We start from the raw sequence: 22,493 nt of genomic DNA, 5'->3' as shown, positions 1-22,493 counted from the left end.
AGGAAAAATAAACTTGTCATTCTTACACATTCTTTCATTTTAGTAACTTCTAACAGTGAAATTAAACTAGGCTATACCTAAAGTTGCTGGGGAGCCCTGGGGGCTCCCGGACCCCAGTTTGAGAACCACTGAGACAGCTGAAAGCTAACATACTCCTACTCTTTCTTTACTATTTTATAATCTCTTCAAAACCTTGGGACTCCACCTACCCTCTACATGCCTCCAGCTAGAGGCACTTAAGGAGATCCGTGGATGTAAACATTTTGATACGGTTTATGCTTTTTAAGGATATTTAATGCCTTTAGTTTTCCCCATACAAATTAATGTCAGAGAGTGAAAAGGTGGACAAATGTGTAAACACTTAAAAGATTAAACTCTTTCCAATGAATTCAACTCTTTAATGTTACAAGTTAAAGTAAGCACTCTTCCAGCTGTTTTCAGCTAGCCTGCACATTTTCTCTGGGAAATTTACTTTTCTAGATTATAACACAGTTGTTGGGTAATGGCCAATGGAATAGTCTTAAGAAGAGCTTAATGTATTTCCAATGTTGTTATTTCAATGGCCTTATCTTATTATATTTTCATAGCAATGTGTACCTAAACTACATTTCTTGACATGATAGATGATGAGACAATAACAAACACCAAACACCTTATGAAATACAATAATTTATTAAAGCATCTTAAATTCAGTTATAAAACATCATTTTCTGATTTTTTTTCTTCAAAACAAGCAGAAATTTAATAAGTACAGTCATCGTCAATGGCAAGATAAGTCTCTGGTGTGGCCGCCGGCAGCTGACCAGATAGCCTAAGTCAGTAAGATTGGAGAGCAATGGAAGACTGAGACAGTGATGTGATGTGAGGTAAAGACTAAACTGAGTATGTAGCCTATATGAATCATACTGTTATCAGGGACTATAGCTTGATTGGCATAGGCCTGCATTCTTTGTTTTCATCCACAGTGGCCTAGGTGTCCTTCAAGGGAAATATCCTCAGGTTAAACAAGACAACAAACGGAACTGAGCATCCTGGGTATTGAGGACAGTATGACATCACTTTGATCACTCTGATGTCAGCAAAAGCTCCCAGAAAAAGGGCACAAAAAGGAGCAAATCTGTAATAACGCATTTGTCTATCTGCATCTCATGAATTTTGTGTCCCTGAATGCACAAATAATAGGACAACACAAATATTGAACAGAATTGCATGAATACATTTCCATTACACTGCTCCCCTTTCTGAGTTGGATTTTGTGTATCATCTCAGCCTCTCTCTCCCATTCCATTAATAGTTCACATAATAAATACCCCACCCTCACATGGCCTTTGACATCATCTGAAACACATAAAACATTCTTTAGACACAGATGCGCCAAACAATATCATGCTTGTTCCTCAAAACATATTCCTTGAACATCAGCGTCAGTCACAAAAGGTTTCAAGGACAAACATCCAACTCAGTACACAAATAAAACAGCTCAACACTGAGTACTAGTCCTAGAATAATGAATTGCATGTAGAAGCACAAATAATTTTTACAACTGTTTTTAGTAAATGGCACCTTTTGTGAAAATAATATTGCAGTGGTTATACACAATGCATCTCCACTAATGCAGTGGTTATACTCATTGGATTTCTTTGTGTGCTGCAATCCTTTATAGATTTAGAAAAAGGCAAATGTTCTTTTCCTCAAGATGGGGCTGTGCTTTAGAGGCACATGTGTTCATCAAAGCCGTAGCTACCACTGCACCAAGACACTCAACCCCCCCAAATGTTATATTCCATTCCTGGAAGGCCATATCTGCACTGAAACTATTAGTACAGAACTGCAGACAAAATAACTTGGAAGCAGTGAAACTCATATAAGGCAAGATGAGGGAGATAATCTCCCTGGTATCGTGACAGTTGTATTGCCCATTAACCTGAGGGAATCTCCATTCAGGAGAATGTTCATAACAGCGGGCCTCCATTTTCTGTGGAAAAAAATCACTTGAATAAGGGCGCCAAACAAGGTTCAACTCATTCAGAATATATCTGCCACTGCAACACATTCTTTTAAGCAGTTGTTTGGGATGTGGGCTTGAAAGCAATAAACCTTTTTTGGAAATGGAACTTAAAGGATAAGGCTGGTGTTTTTTAATGCATTGCTTACCGTCAACAAATCCTATGAAAATATCAAAATCAGCAATGATTTTGTTTTGCCAACAAGTCTTGTCCATGTAGCCGGTGCCCAATGAAGCCATGTCCCAGCAGCCATAGAACTCCATTGTATTAAAAAAAAACGGTTAAAAACACGTCAAAGAGCCATACCATTGCTCTGGGCAGCATATTTCATCATCGCAATGCACTGGGCCAGCATGTCTTTGTGAGCTGTATTTCAAGGCTTTTAGCTTACAATTGGAGCCTATTACTTCTGGGTTGACGGCTAAAAACGGTACGTGGGATGTCAGAAAGTAACAGGAGTAGAGCAAACGCATTGTTGATTTTGTTATTTTCATAGGATTTGTTGACGGTAAGCAATGCATTAAAAAACATCAGCCTTATCCTTTAAGTCTGAATTTAGGTGTGAATGTCTGTATCTGATTTGAGAAACAGGGCTTTGCTGAAGAACAGCATGGATTGCTGAAGAAGAGCAATCCTTTAAAAAGATGTTTGATGCCTAAAGTACATTTAAAGCAACATGTGAGAAATGACCAGTGTAAATAATGTGAGCATAACATGGTTTTTCAGCTTGGAGACCGCATGGAGGAAAGCAATACTCAGTCAAGATAGCTGTAAAGCTTATAATTGTGCAGAAGCTAGAATGTTCTGAATTTTGCCATAAGCAGGGAGGACATCACCATTTTTTTTGTGTCTTTTTGAGTCTTTCTGAACAGAGTTTGTCTATTTTGCTGTATTATAGTCAGTCAAAAGCTCTGAGGCATGATCTCTGTGGAGGTGATTTGTTCCTCTTGTCTTCTCTACGCTCTCTTCCCCTGCTCCTTTTGGGTCAGGTGTAGTTGAGTACATATTGGGTCGTGTCCTGTCCATCACCTGATCCAGTTGGTTCCGTAGCTGGACACAGATCTCACACTGCACCGCTTTTTCACGATCATGTTTATGTAGGCTTTCATGATCTTTGTGATCTCTCCAACCTGGCAGAGTACAGATGGAACACACAGTCACCAGAAAGCAACAAAACAGCACATGTAAAAGATAAATATAAACGGTTCTCTTCTATATATCCTGATTGAGAAGATTAGAGACAAAGATGTACCTGTGGTGTTTCAAAGAACATCTCTCTCTCATCCACAGTGATCTTGTAGGTGCAGGGCTGCGGCGCGCCAAAGAAAATGATGTGCTCATATGGGAAGGTCTCCAGAGGCTTGGGCTCTCCTCTCTTGTAGACGGACACATTCTCAGCGCTCACACTCAACCACAGGTCATGAGGGAAGCCTCCTTCTTTGCACTACAAAGACACAGACACACACACAGGATCTGATCAACACCATGCCATGTGCGCTGCAGGCTTTCATCATGATACTGGACATCCTCTAAGTCACAATCAAAGATGCAGTAGATTTACCTCGACATCAAAGAGTGTGGATCCATAGCCGGGCCATTCTTTGATGATAGTCATGTATTTGAGCATGGCCTGGTGCTGGTCCAGACCTTGGAGGCGGGACCACTTCTCCAGGATGCTCGCCCTGGTGGCAGAGCTCTCCTCCTTTATCCACATCTCCAGCATCTGCTCCTCCTCCATGCGCTGCTTCTTCATGGAGCCCGTCTTCAACCCCCGCCGCAGCGTCCCATCCAGGAAGCTGGTCCTCCGACGCTCCAGCGTGTGGCCCGGCCCCGCGGCCCCGCCCACCTTGGTAAACTGTAGGATGCGGTTGCGCAGGCGGCCCACGGGGTAAACGTTGTCCAGGCTCCAGCTGACCCGTGCTTTGTCTCCGTGCAGGAACTGCAGGCGCAGAGCGGCTAGGTGCTGCAGCGTCTCCTCAGGAGCAGGGAAGTGGCCACTGGTCAAACTCTCATGGGCCTGGAGGAGCAGTATCAGAGTAAAACATCGACACCAACTGGTATTTATGTTATCTTTACTGATTGAAAACACTCTCATCGTAGCATAACATGATGAATGAAACACACCTGTTCAAACATGAAAGCAAACTCCACTCCTTCCTTAGGCATGCTCTCCACATCCAAGAAGCAGTAGAGTTTGAAGTAGAGTTTCCACTGGCCATCATCCTCCGCTTCCTCACTGCCAGCCAGCCTAGTGGGAAATCACAACGGGACAAGCCACTCACTTACACATCTTTATTTTGCTCCATTCTTTAGTCTTTTCTTTGTCTTTTTCTTGGGCCTGATCATTACCAAGTTCTGACAGCAAATCCATATGTACTTTACCTGGCAATAGTATTCTACTGGGACACTGAATGCATAATAGTATTATCAAATACAGTATCTAGTGGAAAATTACCCTTTTGATCTTAATATGTACAACATACCTTTCAAATTTGGCCAAAACATCAGCCACAATGACCCTGCTCTCCACAGCTCTGTCAATGGTGTTGTTGTGTTCAAACAGAGCAAACATGTTTCTGCTGTCCTCCATAGCCAGGCCTCGGATTAGCTTCTCCACCACCTGAACGAAGCAGGGGAAGGTGTCAAGAATTGCAACGTTTTCCTTTTTACATGGCACCCTGTTTTGCCACGAGACGAGGTCGTATTTTGAATAATTAAGAAATTGATAAACACAGATCTCCACAGAGAATTTATTCCATTATGTCGTGTTGAGGAACTTTTAAAACAATCTAGCAAAATTGAAACATTAACAGTGTGTAAGAAGTGACTACAGCTTGCCTACCTCTCCAGCAGTGGTGTGTGAGTTGATGGAGATCTTGCAGGAGCCTCCTCCATGGCAGTAGACTGTGGTAGTCATTTCCTGTCTGGTCACCAGAGCCATGATCTCTTCCTGGGAGGGAACAAACTCCCTGGTCTTAGTCTTCTTCAGAGACTCACCGATGAAATGGGCAAACATTTCAATCTCTGTACCAGGGAACAGCTCCTTAATCCTGGGAGAAAAAACAATTCACACAGATATTGATTTTTTTATTGAAATATTCATCTACGTGAGTCCCACAGAAATTGAGAACATCTTTCTGGAAACAATAATGGCAGGTCACACTGTCATGACTGAAGACCAATGTCCAACAGTGCCCAGTACCTTTTGAGGTGAAATTTGAGGTAGCGCAGGATGCCTCGGCTGGGCAGGAAGGTGCAGCTCATACAAGTCAGGAGGTGCCAGTGGGCACGATTGGCCGGGCTGTTGGGCTGAGGGACGTGATTGGTCTGTTTGATCAGCTGACAGTAGACCTCATCCCTTAACGGCCGCAAGTCTTGGCAGGTCTGCAGGATTCCCTGGATGATGGGCACAGGATCCGACACCGCCTCCATCTCCTGCAGCGAGTTGAAAATCTTCACAGCCTCGTCCTGCAGGCTGGCATAGCCCTTCTCCTTTTGCACTGAGAGAGAAAAAGGGAGTGAGGACAGAGAGAGAGAGAGAGAGAGAGAGAGAGAGAGAGAGAGAGAGAGAGAGAGAGAGAGAGAGAGAGAGAGAGAGAGAATGAAAGAAAGAGAGAGATTTTAATTACAAACCGTCTAGTCAGATAGGGTATCTCATCAGTAGCTGCAGGCCAGTACACTCACAGTGGACGCTGACATCTCCATAAGGCAGAGGTAGTAGAGGGGAGTGCAAAGGATGCTGGGTATATCTCAGGATGGGGTTCCTCCAGTATGTCTGCTCCACAGCCTCCACGTTCAAACTGCTCTCCTGGAGAGACAGCAGGATCAGCGGTCTGATAGAAATGTCTTCAGGAATTTCTAATTTAGCAAGATTGCAGCTTATTGATAGTAGTGAAAAGATCAACGCTGTGTTTAATTAAAGTGATCAAGTTAACAGAATAGCAATATCAGTGATGTATGACATCACTGCACTAAATCCAGCAAACAGCTGAATGTGAAGAAAATAAGTCAGAAAAAAATCTTTGAAAGAGGCAAAACCAAGACTAAAGGAATATCACTCCACACACACAGTGAGAACAAGTACCTCACTTTACTACAGTGTGTGTCCCAGGTAAAGCCTTGCACAGCTGAAATGAATTGGGAGTTATGATGAAATCAATATGCAAATGTTATTAAAATGTTATGCTGATTTCTTTGTGTAATTCAATGAGCACATTGCAGTCAATTGTGTATAGTACACATACAGCATAAAATCTCAAAGCCAGACATATGATATAGTAATTAGTAGTAACCATGACTTTAGCGTGACTTTAGCGTGACTTTAGCGTAGTGAATGCTGTCGTACCTTGATGTCCCTGATGAGTTGTTGGGTGGGCGTCTCGATGGGAACCTTGCTGTCTATCGCCCCCTGTATGGCAGACGCCCACCGCATGGCTTCATTCAGCATTTTGGTGTAAAGACGGTACGAGTGTTTACGCCCGTGGACTATTATGTTCCAGTAACCTGGGGGAAGAAGGCAAAAAGTAATTATTAGAACAATGTAGAATAGACAAAAAAAAAAAACTCCCTGGAAGATCTTAAGAGAACTTCAAAGATCAGGAATATCTTTTCCTTCTCAAAAAATAATCCCTAACTGCTCAAAGATTAGAAATGAGTGCATATGAAATAGTGTAAAACGAGATAAGGAAAGATGAATGATCCCTATGGGGAATTTTAGATAGTAATATAATATAATATAATATAATATAATATAATATAATATAATATTATATAATATAATAGTGCAAACAACATACATTTGGGGAAACTGTTTTTTTTTTTAAAGATAGTATAACAATTGTAAACAATACATTTCCAGCTGGAAGGTTGAGATGGCGCTACTAGTAGAGCGAGTGTATTATTCCTATTCAGTTCTTTCAGTGACTATAACAATAACTTAAACCCACAAGCATATTTCTCTACAAGAGGAGTACAACGGTGAACACGAACTGACCGGTGTCCTTGAAGACCTTCTCATCCGGCTGCACCACGGAGCAGAGGCTGTTGAGGACCAGCGTTCCCAGCTTGGACGCGCTGCGCTCTGACGACTTGTAATAATCCAGGGAATTACTGGTCAGAACGAACCAGCGCTTCTTCAGCTTCAGCGAGGTGCTTTTGGCTCCTGACTTCATCTCTTTATGCAGCCAGCCTGGGGTGGGATAAAGAAATGAATTACTCATGGAATCTTAATAAAGAGTATTTTAGATTAAAGGACTTTTCCCTTAATAGTTCACTATCATATATCCCTATTTTATGCAAATACAGTGCATTTACTCACCTCAGTGCGGTATCACACTAGCCATCTATGCTAACCAGAACTATATCACCTTATATCCTTTAAGCAAATTACATGAATCACACTCTCATACTGTGAGAGTGTGTATCCCTTTTGACTGACCTCTGACCAGGAATTCCTGTCCGTCAATCCTGGAGTCTCCCTTGGGTTTCTGCAGCAGGCCGATCCAGTGGTGCATCTCCTCCGGCATGTCTGTGTTGCAGTGGATCACCCGGTTGGCCGTGATGATCACAAACGAGTTGGGTCTGGGAGCAGAACACATCACACACACATTGTTATAGCATGTAGTTTTAACAAAAACCTTTCAATCAGATATGGGTTAGATCTGTGGACTGTTTCTCACCTGTCAGGATTATCCGATGCACAAACAGAATCAATCAAGCCCACATCAAGTGTTCCCTAGAGAGACAAGAGAGGGATGAATTAGTATGACTTCATCAGACCTTAGCCAAATAGGTGGGCTGTCAGGTGAAAACCTTGCATCTCCCAAATGTCAACTTTTCAGGAAACAGACTTATTTCAGACTGACAATCATGCATTTTTGAGTTTATCCAATGGGTTTTGAGAGAATTTCATAAACCCTAGGGGTCGTAGAATTTTCTCAAACCCATAAAAGATAATCTAATCCTTCAATTGAAGTTAAAACATAAAAATCACCAAACAGAAGTTGTGAGGTTTTCATACAACAGCAGTGATTTGCAAATGCTTTCTAAGGTTGGTTTTAGCCTAATTTGGTGTCAGATGTGGTTTGCCTCATGGGTCATTACAGTTCGGTACAATCGGTATTTGAAAGTTGCCTTACTTTTCTGTAATTGACAACTTACCTGACTCTAACTTGCCCTGATACAGTAAACCTCATCATCTTGTACTCCAAGCAGTTTACAACAAATTCTATGAATTACTTAAAAATACTATTTGGGGGCAAAGAGGGATAGGGACGGGGGTCAGGGGAAGGAGGTGGAGGCATAGGAAAGGAGGGAGGGTAAGGTAGATTGAAGGGAAGTAAAGGGGTGGTTAGGGTAATATAGGGAGTATTAATTATTTTGTGCTAGCTATGGATATACGTTATCTGATTTGAATTGAATATTTGTCTTTCCTCCATTTTCCTTTTTTGTTCTTATTCTCATCATGGTTTCCTGTCACTTTTTCTTGCTCACTTAATTTCTGTATCTGTGGATAGATATTACTCACTACACTCTACACTGTATTCCTTTTAATATCCATGAAAATTAGCAATGTACAGTATATGGGTAAAAATTACAGTGTATGTGTAAAAAAAATTCTGCTCAAAAATGACAAAATAAATACTCTTTGACCCAGGTCTGGATATCATTGTGCAGCTGATTGAGTTACACGCTTCATCATTATTGCTGAAAATGAATATGTGTCTGGGGCCCAGGCAGGAGGCTACAGAGGTAAAACAGCACTAACCACTGCATTCTTTGGGTTGGCTTGTTCATGGTGCATCTCCATGAGCTGCTCTGGGCTGGCGCTGTGGACTCGACTCAGCACACTGAACCAACCGCTGGACGGGGTCAGAGGGAGTTCAAACACAAAAAAACCAACAGAGGAAATCAATGAGTATGCAGCTAAGAGAATTACACCATGAAGTTCCACTGGCGACCACAAGGGGGAACTTCATTTCCACATATTATTTCCATAGTGAGGTAAAGAACACAGTAAAATATAGCTCATATGGCAACTACAGTTATTTAATGAAGAGGCTTTCCATGGGATATGCAGATATAATGTACCTGGCATCTTCAGGAGACTCTGCATAGATGTGGTAGGTCCTCTCATCCGTCACAATGTTCAGTGCATTTTCCTTCTCATGGTTGTCCACTATGTCCCTACAGAAAGACCAAGAGTAAACCACAATTTAGTGGGCCATAAAGTGTAACATTTTCTCCTTTATTAAAGCAAGTGAACATATGAATTCAACAAATATCAATTCTAACCTAACATGAAAATGTGAGTCTAAAATGTAAACACCAAGGAGCTTGGGTCTAACAGTTGGGCCTTACTTGGCTGTGCGGATGTCGATGGTTCCTTTCAGCTTCTCCTCGCTGTCGTTCTCAAAGTACATGAGCTTAGACTCCCGCAGCACGAACCAGCGCATCTTCCAGTTGCGCCGAGACAAGGTGGACATTCCCCCTCCTTTCTTGTAAAGCCAGCCGGATTTGAGGGAGTCTTGCTTGGCCCGGAACCACATGAAGGTCTCGTCTTTCAGCACACACCAGCGCCGCCGCCACGGGATCATCAGACCGCCTGGGAGAGGACAAGGTGGACAGAGGGAAGGAAGGGAGGAAAAAGAAAGAAAGAAAGAAAGAACAAAGAAAGACAGAAAGACTTCAATTTTTTATGTTCTTCAAAGAAAAATCTCACAAAATGACAGGAAAAATGGAAAAAACACAGTAAAACCTCATCAGCATTAGCACAAGCACAATTGAAAGAAAGAAAGAATGAAAGAAAGAAAGAAAGAAAGAAAGAAAGAAAGAAAGAAAGAAAGAAAGAAAGAAAGAAAGAAAGAAAGAAAGAAAGAAATGAAAGATGCAAAAGAAGTGAAAAAAAAGGATATGAAGAAAGATTTTTCTGAGTACTTGACAAAAAAATGTAAATGTAAAGTCATTTGTAAATGGAAAAAAAGATAACTGTCAACAGCAGCGGAGTCAAAGGCAAGCCTGTAAGACATTTCTGAAACTCAGGATACCACCACCACACATGCTGCGTTCAGCTGTGCATAAATCATCTGCATGCCTGCTGGGCAGTGATTTGGCAAAGCTACTCACTCTTCATGTAGAGGTAGCTGTGGAAGTAGGGAGGCCCGCTGCCATTCAGCAGATTCACTCTCCCATTGGAAACTTCCTCATCTGTGTCCACATAGCCGTCGTTGTCCTCATCGCTGTCAATGAACTGAAACACAAACATAGGTTTTTCCTGATTAGAGAAGTCCTTTGTAAGAGCAATCTGCAGTGCTGTGGGCATTTAAATGGCATGTTCAAATGTTTGCAACTCTCCAAACAGTCGATAAAGCCATATAATTCTAAAACCTGCACAGTTGCAATATAAGGGTTTCATGTCAGGAATGAACAGGTAAATTTTTTTCCTTGTGAAGACTAGAGGGAGTCTACTGCTTCATTCTGTAATTTCAGTTACATCAGTGCCCTGAAACTGTCTGACACCCCCCCCCCCCCCTTCTACTCCTGACAACCTCTCTCAAGTCATCACTCTCTCTTTGACTCAAAGCCAACCTAACCCTAAAACACATATGCACACACACACAGACACACACACGCTCGCTCCCTCCCTTCCTCTGTCATTTTGCTGAACTGACAGTGTTTGGTCCAAGCTCTCTGCTTGACTGGCAGTATCTGGGAACAGATTCACATGCACGCCAGCAGAGCCAACAAAATCATTGCTACAGTATTCCACTGTGATTCTAACATGAGCTGGGTGTTGTGACAAGTTAAGGGAAGATTCAGGCTTTAACGTGTGCGCTGAACGCCGGTTTTTAAGATGCCTGGGGGTGTTCGTGTTGAATGAGTGTGTGGGAAGCATAATATGCCCAGAGGAAATTGAGGTGTGTGTCAGACTTATGTGTCTGAACCATGACTGAAGTCAGACCTGACAAGAGGAGGCTACGCAACTGAGAAATATAGTGACATATAGTGATATATATTTGGGTGGATTTTGAGGGCAAAAGAACTAAGAAAAGACAGGGTTAGCGAAATTGCAATTCATGCTCTTTCTATTAAACATTAAATCCAATTTCTGCAAAGGGTTTACTTGTTTTGACTGATTTGACATGATTTGATTCCACTGGACCTCTGATGGAATTTTAATGAGACTGCCAACAACTTAACTCTTATTTAGACTCTTATTTATCTGATTTAGACAGAAATGACCCCTAGCCTGTTCGTTCTCATTTAGCGGGCCTCACCGAGTCAGAGCTGCCTCTGAAGGAGTCCAGGCTGTTTTGGGTGCAGGAAGATTTCCGTAACACCTCCTCATCTGTGGCGTGGCCGTCGTTGGTGCTGGCACCTGAGCTCCCATGAGCCTCCTCGTACTCATCCTGATCATAGTCTGATTCCGTGTCCGGCAGGATGCTGTGGGACGGCTCCTCGCTCACCGGCTCAATGTCCGACCCCCTGCTGGCCCTCAGGTACGGCCGCCTGTCTCCGTTGGTGAGGACAGGAGGAGGGCCGGGGGTCGGGGAGGCTGCGGGGGCCTTTGAAGTAGGCGTGAGAACAGGTACATGCCTCGGTCCATTGGAGACCTTCACTGGCGCAGCGGAGGAGGCAGAGGAGGCCGAGACCAGTAGTCCTTCCGCGAAGGCAGGCGGAGGAGGGGGAATACTTTGGAATATTTCCTGGTCCAGAGGCGCCGCAGCTGGCGGAGGGAAGTCAGGCAAAGGAATGCACTCCTCCTCGGCGTGGAAGCCCTCGTCCACCTCCTCCTCAGCCAGAGGGGCCGTGGATTCGGTTGGGTCGTGGAGGTTCTCCTCGCTGGAGAGAGATGGCTCTAAGCCGCCAAAGTCCAGGAGATCCAGGAACTCGGTAGCCACGCGCGAGGCTTCCTTCTCCAGTCTGTAGATCTCGGCGTCCCTCCTCTGGCGAAGCTCATCTCGGGCCCCGTCTCCCAGAAGGGACACTCCATCCTCCTGCTGCTTCTGCAGACGCTCGATCTCCCTCTCCAGGCGCAGGATTTCCTCCATCTGACGGCTCTCCTCGTCTGAGGTGTGGCCCGGCCCGGGGCTGGAGGACAGAGACTGGGACAGCTCCTTCTGAAGGATGGACAGATGACAAGGACAGGGGGAGAGAAATAGAAAGCAAAATTAAGCAACTATACGTTGGAGTCTCCCGCGAGATTCACATCACATGCATTTTGTCATATGAATAAAATTTGCTGAACACTGTAGTTTATGGATGTTTATGTGGTTTATGGAGATGGAATTACCTTCTGACAAGCACCGTTCACCCCCAGTGAGTTCCTAAAGACAAAATAAAAAAAGCAATGGAAATGATCAATACTGCTGCATTGCATACAAATAATGGAACGATCTAAGTCATGGTGGTGATCATTACACCTCCAATATTTCACAGAGTTTAGTATAGTGGACTATACCTTGTCTTGTCCCCGTTGGCTGCCATTCTCTGCTCCTCCTCTTTCTCCTTCCTCATTCTCAGCTCCTCCTTCCTCATCGACTCCTCCTCCTCCTCCTTCCTCCTCCTCAGCTCCTCTTCCATCAGCCTCAGCCTCTCCTCCTCCTCCTCCTCTCTCTTCCTCTTCTCCACCTCCTCCTGTTGTCTCCTCTCCTCCTCCAGCCTCCTCTTCTCCTCCTCTACTCGCCTCCGCTCCTCCTCCTCTTCCCTCCTCCTCCTCTCCTCCTCCTCCTCTCGCTTCCTCTTCTCCTCCTGGATCTGGCGATAGAGGGATCGGGCCAGCTGGCCTCGGTGGTGTTTCTGCAGGACGACGGTCGCCACGCGCAGGCGCAGGAAGACGCGTCTCCAAAAGTGAGCGCGGTAATTCTTCTGGATGGTGATGACGCTGGACAGGACCCGCTTATACTGCTTCCTAATGAGGGAATCAAACACACAAATTTATAGTTAGTATCAAGAAAAGTCTCATATTGTAACACAACATTATTTGGGTCGCTTTTTTGTGTCACCATGAACAAATCTGTGACGTCACACTGTGCTACATGGGCTTGCTTCAAAACACCCACTGGCTTTCTCCATTTAAACAAACACACTGGTTAAAAAAAACCTGTATATTGCAAACTGCGCAATGTTTGGAGTTTGATGAGCTGGTGCTGTGCCAGTGTGGCTGTGTGGGCTGTTGTGTTTAGCCCTGTGACTAAGCCCCGTCACCCACACCACACACCACACACACGATGAACACATAAACACACATACACACAAACGCACGTGACTTGCTGAGGACCACACACAATGCTCTGACTCCCTGACCCTTAGCCCTGGCCTAGTCTCTGCAACAATCCTTGCATGGCCTCTTCGGCACAGAGCTCGACTGGAGGTAATGTTACATATAATAATACAAAGGGTTTACTCGTGCCTTAAGGCAACTTCCAGAGCCTTGGTTTTTAGTATGGTTGGCCCCAAAGGGAACTGAACCCACAGCCTTAGCACTGTCAGCAGCCCCATTATACTCTCCCAACAGAGCCTTTCAGAGGACTGTATGTGACCTTGTATGTGGCAGCATGCAGGTGGAGTGCAGCTAGTTTACATGCCTGGGGGTGTCTGCCTATGCAGATTCCTAAACCACCATAGTGATGGATGTCCTATCTCCCTGGCAGAGTGGAAAGGTAAAAAACTAGGCTGAATGCACAGACTGAAACGATTTATTCAATGAAAAAAACAGACAACTGGATCTACTGTACTTTTGATCCCATTAAGTTGGAGTCCGGAGTCTGATTTTGATCAAAGAGGATACTGTCCATAGAAGAGTGGTCCAATTAAGGGGCATGACCTGTACATCATACAAAATCAAACTCATCTAACAGTCTTCTTTTTTTATTTATCAAGGAAGAGTCTACTGTATATAAAGAGTCAATTAAAAGCGTTGATGTGGAATGCACAAGATACTTCAACTGTCCACCTCAGACCTTCAGAGTAGCTAACACATAATAACTATACACTTCCATAGAGAATCTATAGAGCAACTTCCTTTATATAAACACACACACACACACACACACACACATATATACATACACAAACAAATGCATGCACACACATTGCATGAGCACACGCACATACTTGCACACTCAGAGGCACAAACGTACACACACGCACACACAATGAATGAGCACACGCACTTACCCACACATGCACACACACACACACACACACACACACACCTCTATCACAAAACAAACACTGACAACTGTCGCCGTCACTCATCCCTCCCCACCCCCTCAGCCCCTTTTCCACCCTTCACCACTCACCTTGCCACATAGCTGAGGATGTGGGCGCGGATCACCATGCCAGCCCTGCGCCGCACCTCTTCCCTCTCCTTCTCCAGCCTTTGCTCCAGGGCCTCCTTCAAGAACACCTGCGGGACGAGCAGCGCCACGGCCGAGGGGGAGAGAGAGAGACAGAGACAGAGACAGAGACAGAGAGAGAGAGAGAGAGAGGAAACGGGATGGGTTAGTTCCTCTTCTTGGTAAGGCTCCGAAAGAGGGCCCGCTGTGATGTGTAGGGCCCCTGTTGTCTGCTGGCAGCACCCTCTGCCCGCTGCAGTGGAAGCTGCGGTGCGGCTGAGGCTAGTGAGCTAGCTGCTCGCCCTGACTGCAGAGCAGAGGAGAGGGGGAACCTGGCACCAGGACCGCAGTGTGGCTGCCACCGCTGCTGCACAGCCTCATTGTGTTCACGCGTCCTTCCTGAGCGTTTCCCTACTGCTGCTGCTGCTGCTGCTGCTGCTGCTGCTACTGCTGCTTTCTTAGCTCAACTGACGTGCACAGGCAGAGAGACACAGAGACGGAGGGGAGGGGAAGGGAGGGGAGGGGAGGGGAGGGGAGGGAGGGATGGAGGGATGAGGGGGAGGGATGGTGGCTGGTGTCCAGATAGCAGGCCACACCCCTCCTTGCTCTTATGAAGGAAGGAGGCAGAGAAAGAGTTTTTGTTAACCCTTCCCTGGCTCCTGCTGCAGTTTTTCAAAGTTGATACTTTCTTTGTGGGTCATTTGACGGTAAATCACAGCCACAGCTGAGGCGCAGCCCGACTGAAAAAAGTGTATTTCTTTTCTTCAGATAGAATGAGAAACATCGCCCTACTGCTCCTCTCAGACAAAAGAGAAGAAAGAAACATAGCAATACGACATTGAAATGCATGCACAGATTTGATCTGTCTGACCACATTCGTGTCTAGGCTGGGAGACGCAGCCAGTTGTGTGGCCGAGTGTTTGTGTGTGTGTGTATTTGTGTGTGCTAAGGTGCTTCGGTTAAATATGGGCCTAATAATGCCATGTTAGTTTCTAGCCTGGAGGACCCACCCATCTGCTTCTGTGGAGGGGGAGACCTTTGTGTAGCCATGTGTGTGTGTGTGTGTGTGTGGGGGGGGGGGGTATGTGTGTGTTTGTGTGTCGTGATCCCAGATGTTCCACTAATCAAAGGATCCCACAGCTGCAGCCCTGCCTGCCTCTGTGCGTCTCTGAGAGGAGGAAGCTTCCTCCTCGTCCACATCCTTCCCTCGTCTGTAAAACAAATGGCTCGCACACACACATACAGACACACACACATACACACACACACACACACACACACACACGCACGCACACGCACTAACACACACACCTCGGCCGTCCAACGTCACCCAAGCCCCTAATTCTGGGTACGCACTTCCTCCACACACAATCAGCACGGATATAATTACACACAGATTGTTTCTACAAAGGAAATGCAACCCCCTCTGTCTCTGCCCCCCATCCCACAACCCACACTTCATCTCCCGACTTTAACCCAAAAATCTGCTGGCGCTATCAAAAACACAGACACGTGCAAGATATGATACCCACTGTAAACATGGCCTAGCTCTGGGCATTAATGTAAAAAGCCCTTATCATCTCTCTCTCTCCCTCTTTCCCTCCCTTTCTCTCTCTCTCTCTCTCCCTCCCTCTCTCTCTCTCTAAGCTGGAGCAGAGAGTTCACCAAAGGCCAGTGTGCTGACCCTGGATGCACGACGGGCTGCGCTGAAAACAAATTGAAGTTCCCCAACCCCGACCCACACGGAGGGACAATGAAGCTATTCTGCAGCCGAGAAATCAGCCAGGCATGATGACTCCAGAGGTTTGCATGGGGTGTGTGTGTGTGTGTGCGTGTGTGTGTGTCTGTGTGTGTGGGCATGTGCACACTCATGGTCATACATTGGTAATACATTCATCAAGAGCACAAAGTGTGGTTCCAGACATTTTTTTTGTGTTTTGTTGTTCTCGATGTATATTTCAGAATGTGTTTTAACATGCCATGTATGCAATTATCACTATCCATGGTGCCAGCCCAACGGGGTATCACAACAAAACTATCAAAATGGCACCAACAAATGAGAGATGTCTTCAGCGGTTTGACAGACATAAAGGGACCACAACATAGAGCAGGAAATAACAGTGGGACAAATGTGGATTCAGCTGATTTCTAGAAACCCTATAAAAACGCTCTTATTTATGGGTCTCCCTCCTTCAGAAAGACCATCCAATGCTCTTTCGACATGAAGCAAAGCGTCCGCATTTCTCCAGAGTTCAGATCAAACAAGTCATTAAAAGTTAATCATTCAATGAGGATGGAGAGGAGGGAGAAGGCTTTCCACCGGGGAGTCGATGATTGTTCGAAATAAAGAGACAAAGAGGAACAGACAGAGAGAGAGAGAGACGACGAGGCAGGGAAAGAGAAAGAAAGAGAGAGACAAAGAGAGAGGTGAGGGTCACTGAGAGTTCTATTGCAGCAGATGGGAATCATCATACTATGCAAACCTTCATCTGCAAAATGCGTGACTGTCCTCTAACCCCTGCTCAGTTACAATGCCTCATCACTGCTGCCCCGTTCGCCAGGAGTTCATGTTATTAGCTCAGCAGCTTGGCGAGTGTCAAGAGGCTAACACTCTTCCAGCTACAGTAAGTAAAGCTGCCTCCGGATTTACTGTAAGCGACCCGCACTGGGTTACGGTTACAGTAACAGTTGTTGGGGGTCAGGGTTTAGGGGTAATCACATAACTCTGCGGCTGTAAACAGAAGAACAGAAGACTGACCACAACCGGCCAGAGAAATCCTCCGGACGTGAGTCACAGAGGAGGCCAACAGCTTGGGAAGGACAGGAGCTGGGTTTCTGGAGAAAGCACAGCACTAACCAGCTTGAACTGATCTTCTATCACAAAGTTCTGCAGACAATTACTCTACATTATGTATAACGTCTACTCCTTCATGTAATCCTCTAAATCCCATACTATGACGGAAAGATATTTGGAGATCTAATATTAAAAATGGTGATTTCAAACCAGCTGTATGGTTGGTTGTGAAGGCCAGCTTATAGAAAACATAAGCTGACATTTCACCTGATCCCTTCACAGCCTGCCCAGCTGTGTTCTTGTCTGCTTCAAACCTGCAACTCTATCCTGCCCTCAATGTGTGTCTGTGTGTGTGTGTGTGTGTGTGTGTGTGTGTGTATGTGTGTGTGGGTGTGTGTGGGTGTGTGGGTGTGTGCACGCGCGTCACCTTTGTCTTCCCCAGTTGCCACTCTTTCTTAGCCTTGTCGTGTAGTGTGAGAAGCTCTGAGCAGCTCCCCTTCACATCGTCTGAGTGGATTTTGTTCTTCAGGATCATCTTGTACCTGTGGGAATACACACACACACACAATACATACACACACACACACATTTACAAACACACAATAGCACAAACCTTTCAGTACAATGAGACTAAATGCCTCATACAGGCTTTCAGCATCAAGACTTGAGGTTTAACTTTTATTTGGTTAGGAACTAGTAACAAAATGTGTACTCTTCCAACTTGCTCATCCTCCTTACTGTCAGTTTGTGTGTGTGTGTGTGTGTGTGTGTGTGTGTGTATTTTACTGACCTGCTGTCAAAGTCCTCAAAGGTTCTGCGGACAGGGAATCCGGCCCTGCGGATCTTCACTGTTTCCAGCATCCCAGAATACCGCAGCTGGTTCAGGACTACGTCGGGATCAAATCGGTTGGCGTTCTGGACATAACCAAAAACAAAACAACATGAAGTTTGCTGGTACCAAAATACCAGCTTGCACCTGTCAAAAGTGACAGAAAAAGCAACACTACTTGCCCTTTTATTCATTTTATTATTGTAGCAATAGCCATGCATAGAAGGTTGAAGTGCATACAGGCCTAATACACTCAATACAGTTAATGTTCTGAGGCCGGATTCACAAAACCCTATTATGAAAAAAATCTTGCCATTTTTTTCTTAACTTTAGTCTTAAGATAAAAATAGGAAAAATGCTATTCTCAAAAACAGTTCTTATATATTTTCTTAACTTTCTAAACTTACAAATAAATGGTATTCTTGAAATGAAAGTTCTCAAATTTGTTCTTGATTTTTCTTCTTAACATTAAGACAGCCCTTCACCTGTCTTAAAAAAGTGTGAAAAGGTAAGCCTCTAATATCATATATTTAACCAAATTTTAGACAAGTAGGTTATAGTTCAAAGTCTTCACAGGTTCCCCTACACCTAACATTAAGATGAACATTTATTGTAAAGCTTTATTTGGTGTAGGGCCAGGTAGGCCTCTGTCTAATGTTTATTGAAAATAAGCTGCAAATTTTACAGTTACCAACAGCAACCAATTTTTAAATCTTTGCCCTAGTTGCCCTAAATAGGTTTTTCCCCAATTATTTTGTAGATGGAAGCACTTTGGATTGCCTCCTAGCCTTGTCTCCTAGCCTCAGTGGTAGTAAGCCTAAAGTTTTTTAGAATTAATTCAGGCCCTATTTTGAGAAGTTCTTAAGTTGGAAAATTAAAGAAATTCGTAAGAAATGAGACTGTTACTAAGAAGATATTGAGGAATTGCACTTAAGAGCCTTCTTAAGAACTTCCTAAACTTTCCTCTTATGTCATTTCTTAAGAACTATCTTAAGAACACATTGGTGAATCCGGCCCCTGGTGACTAATTTTGTGTTCCCCAAATGCATTCTCCCATACTCCCATATCTGTTAGTGCAAGATTATGGGACAGCTAACCTCTACAAACAAATATAATCCTACACCAGTCCGACAACACACCTATTCAAATGATCCTACTGCTAAGTCGAGTTAAACTTGAACTAGAAAGTGAATTAGCACAGCGAGGGCTATCAGTTTACATTAACAGTCGGGTTTGTGCAAAGAAAACACACGCCGCCGCAGAGGAACCTGGAGAGTGTTGAGCAAGACCTTGCCAACCGGGGAGACCTTTCTTTCTGGAATAATCAGATGCATTGTTCGCAGCTCTGCGTCACCGTGTTCCTCAGCGCTGCTTATCAGAGAGGAGGATCAGTAATGTCTGCTGCCTCACACCTCTACCCAGGCTGCCTGATCAGTCAGAGGGACCACACGAAGGCCATTGTCACCCCGAGGGCATGTGGTGTTGGATAAGCCCCACATGGGACAACAGCATTCCCCAAATGTGTCGATCTAATTACGGGATAATGCTACTATGCATGGAAACAGACACAGAGTTGGATACACAGGAACTTGCACGCTTGCATGCACTCACTCACTCACTCACTCACTCACACACACACACACACACACCTTTGCCCCTTCTGAGCTCTGAACTCTGCTCTTTAGCAGAGGATTTAGGCAGCTGAAAGAAGTATTGCATGTTTGACTGCAAACAAGCTGACCCTTCCCTGAGTGAAGTTTTTTCCAGGGAGAGTGGGTGCGTGGAAATTATATGAATGTGTGTGTGTGTGTGTGTGTGCGTGTGTTTTCATGCGTGCAAGCATGTCAGAGGATTGTGCATGCACTCCTGTCATTCTGTGGGATTAACAGAGGCACGGCCTGTTCCATCTTGATCAACCGAGGCCAGGTGCTCCGAGTGAGCGAAATTGGGAGACAGACGCAAGGAGGGCAGGGGGACGGATGAGAGAGAAAGGCAGGGAAAAAGAGAAGGGTAGAGGGAAGGAGGGCGAGAGCAAGACAGTGCAGTTGCCATGCTAATGAGTGAGAGAGGAGGTGTGGAATGACGCGCAGGGAGGGAGGCAGGCAAGGAGCCAGCAGCAGCCCGTCCCCACAGAGGACAATCCCCACACTGTGTACATTAATTAACTCTGTTACTGTAGCACACCGTCCTGTTCTATAGCCTTGAACTAGCTTTGCCCCTAGCCTCTGAATGCCTCTGGCTTATACCTTCCATCAGTTCACTCACTCACACTCACTAACAGGGAATAAAGAAAACTATAACCAATATTCACAACTATCCAATATCAGGAAACTGGATAACAATGCTAGTTTTGGAGGGTTTGCCGCAATGTGGTAAGGAGGAGTGGAGGGGTGGAGGCATAATAAATAAACTGCAGAGTCTTAGAGTAGGTCTACCCCTCCCTCTGGCTAGGCTGCAGCCACTGTGGTCTTATCTTGGCATTCCACTGATGCAGCCAGGTCAGTGGAGCATCAGCCAAGCCGCTGCAGCTGGAGTGGCCAGCAGTGACCTCTGACCCCTGGTGAAGGGCCTAAAGTGGCAGGAATGTGCTGCTGGCACACAGCCCCATTATATGGAGAAGCACAAAGAGAGTCTTTTCACCGAACCAGGAGGGCAGGGTCAGTTTATCAGCGTTAAGCATTTCATACGCAGCCAAACCAAGTCAGGAGTTCACTACCAGCTTGTGTGTAAGTTTCTGAAAAAGTTGTTGTTATGAATTTGCGGTAAGGACTGTCATTACATTGTAAAATGTCTTTGCTGTTAGTCATAATCATAGTAGCATGGCAACAACAAGACTAACTATTAGCTGTGAGCAATGGGAACTATGAATAGCACTAAGGAGGTTTAACTTTGCAGGAGCTGACCTTGACAAGACCTGGCATGGTTTATGACATTTTTTGTGCAATGAAATTTACATGACCTACCTTGTCCATATTGGGTTTGATGCAGCGTACAAAGAAGGGGTTGGAGGCACTTAGTGTGGCCATCAGGGAATGGAGAGAGTCCTGAAACACATCAATAACAACAGGATAAAGCATCAGGGCAGCATGAAAGGTGGCTCGTCAGCACCAACACATTCCTTTATGTTTATTTATTTATGCTGATGTTGTTTAGTTTATTTGAAAAGAGAACATTTATATTACAATTACTACATTTCCATAAATGTGTTTTTCACCTTGAAGACAATATAAAAAAAAGTCTCAGTCAAGACAAGTTGAAGTCTAGACAGGTCTGACTTATTATTTGTTCAGTACTTTGTCCACTCGGTTCCTGTGTGTTTACAGGGCCATATTTACCTTAACACATACACAAATACAAATACACACACATACGCGCACACACACTCCAAGGACCCTTGAACCTGGCAGGCTCTGTCAGCCTCCCTTTCCTCCCTGCCTCAGACAGGCTGTCTCCAGCGAGGCCTGGCCTGGCAGAGCTGAGCGTGATTGGCCCCTGGTTGGCCCCTCTCTGCCCAGCCATCAACCCTAATCCCCTGGCTTTAGGAACTGTAGGCCGGGGCAGCCTGCCAAATCCTCTCCTCCCCTACTCCTTCTCTCCGCACCGCAGTTAGGACACGCTAAGCCCCCCCCCCCACTCCCCCCCTCCCTCCTGCCCCCCACTCCACCCCCCGCCCAGCGCTGCTCACAACCACATATTTCATCTATCCCATCATCCACCACTCTTTGCAGATCAAATACACGGACGGCATTCTCCTTCCCCTCTGTCTCCCCCTGATTTCCATTCTTCTTGTTCTCTGTGCCCCCACACTGACACTCGTTATGACAAGATAAAGAGCCAAATGTTAAGGGTTAAGTGATCATTATATGCAGTGATGCATGGCAGACAATTAACCCGTTGTCCTTCCGATGACACGATCATACAATCACTAGTGTGGAACTGAAAGTGATACTGAGGGGCAAAGAAGCGTCAGTCTCACCCTGAACTGGGAGCTGACGGTGGGCTTGCGCCGGGCCGTGCCCATCTTCAAGGTCTCATCTCCGCTCCGGCTCCCCACGCGCTCAAAAAGGTCATAGATGAAATCGAGCCTGCGGAAATACAGTACAGCGAACATGATTGTATAAACTGAATCGTATGGGTGTGTGTTCAGAGTGCAGCAGTCAGAGGTCTGCTGTGCTCACCTGCTGTCTTTGAGAATAAATAGGATGTCGTCTCTGAAGGTATCTCTGTTCTTCTCTAGGATCCCCCGTGCATCATATAGCACCTAACACAGCAGGAAAAACAGAAAGGTTATTTATGTGCGTGTAGACTCTGTTTACATGTACGCTAATAGCCAAATATAAGCCAGGCTAATAAAATAATCTGTTAAGGAATGGAGCATGTAGATGCCACATCCTGTTTTCAGTAGTCATTGGCTAAACTCATATCTTGATTATTAGAAATGACATTAGAAATGAATATGATATAATAGACCAATACAAGCCAGGATACTGAAAGATTTAAAGACTTTATGCTATTTACTGTTGGTT

General features: G+C 45.0%; 1 protein-coding gene across 1 annotated transcript in view; it reads right to left on the bottom strand.

Moving 5' to 3' along the window:
- Positions 1 to 662: 662 nt before the first annotated feature.
- Positions 663 to 22,493, bottom strand: part of myo10l3 (myosin X, like 3) — a 59,318-nt gene continuing 37,487 nt past the window's right edge. The window contains exons 17-41 of the mRNA XM_071523027.1: positions 22,146 to 22,228; positions 21,944 to 22,052; positions 20,931 to 21,011; positions 17,929 to 18,053; positions 17,566 to 17,680; positions 14,309 to 14,415; positions 12,466 to 12,915; positions 12,298 to 12,331; positions 11,282 to 12,124; positions 10,131 to 10,254; positions 9,366 to 9,609; positions 9,096 to 9,191; positions 8,773 to 8,866; positions 7,685 to 7,740; positions 7,444 to 7,586; positions 7,000 to 7,194; positions 6,352 to 6,509; positions 5,691 to 5,814; positions 5,209 to 5,506; positions 4,849 to 5,056; positions 4,490 to 4,626; positions 4,131 to 4,254; positions 3,568 to 4,023; positions 3,259 to 3,450; positions 663 to 3,136 (exon numbers count right to left, since the gene is read on the bottom strand). Of these exons, the coding sequence (XP_071379128.1) occupies positions 3,032 to 3,136; positions 3,259 to 3,450; positions 3,568 to 4,023; positions 4,131 to 4,254; positions 4,490 to 4,626; positions 4,849 to 5,056; positions 5,209 to 5,506; positions 5,691 to 5,814; positions 6,352 to 6,509; positions 7,000 to 7,194; positions 7,444 to 7,586; positions 7,685 to 7,740; positions 8,773 to 8,866; positions 9,096 to 9,191; positions 9,366 to 9,609; positions 10,131 to 10,254; positions 11,282 to 12,124; positions 12,298 to 12,331; positions 12,466 to 12,915; positions 14,309 to 14,415; positions 17,566 to 17,680; positions 17,929 to 18,053; positions 20,931 to 21,011; positions 21,944 to 22,052; positions 22,146 to 22,228 (4,701 nt within the window). The 3' untranslated portion in view covers positions 663 to 3,031. The remainder of the gene's footprint in view (positions 3,137 to 3,258; positions 3,451 to 3,567; positions 4,024 to 4,130; positions 4,255 to 4,489; positions 4,627 to 4,848; positions 5,057 to 5,208; positions 5,507 to 5,690; positions 5,815 to 6,351; positions 6,510 to 6,999; positions 7,195 to 7,443; positions 7,587 to 7,684; positions 7,741 to 8,772; positions 8,867 to 9,095; positions 9,192 to 9,365; positions 9,610 to 10,130; positions 10,255 to 11,281; positions 12,125 to 12,297; positions 12,332 to 12,465; positions 12,916 to 14,308; positions 14,416 to 17,565; positions 17,681 to 17,928; positions 18,054 to 20,930; positions 21,012 to 21,943; positions 22,053 to 22,145; positions 22,229 to 22,493) is intronic.

The sequence above is a fragment of the Centroberyx affinis genome, unplaced genomic scaffold (assembly GCF_046629955.1).
Source record: "Centroberyx affinis isolate AG114_WGS23_722 - 3 ecotype Tasmania unplaced genomic scaffold, CSIRO-AGI_Caff_v1 ptg001058l_1, whole genome shotgun sequence".
Classification (NCBI taxonomy): domain Eukaryota; kingdom Metazoa; phylum Chordata; class Actinopteri; order Beryciformes; family Berycidae; genus Centroberyx; species Centroberyx affinis.
Note: the sequence above shows the minus strand (reverse complement) of the source record. Positions and strands in the feature narration are given on the sequence as shown.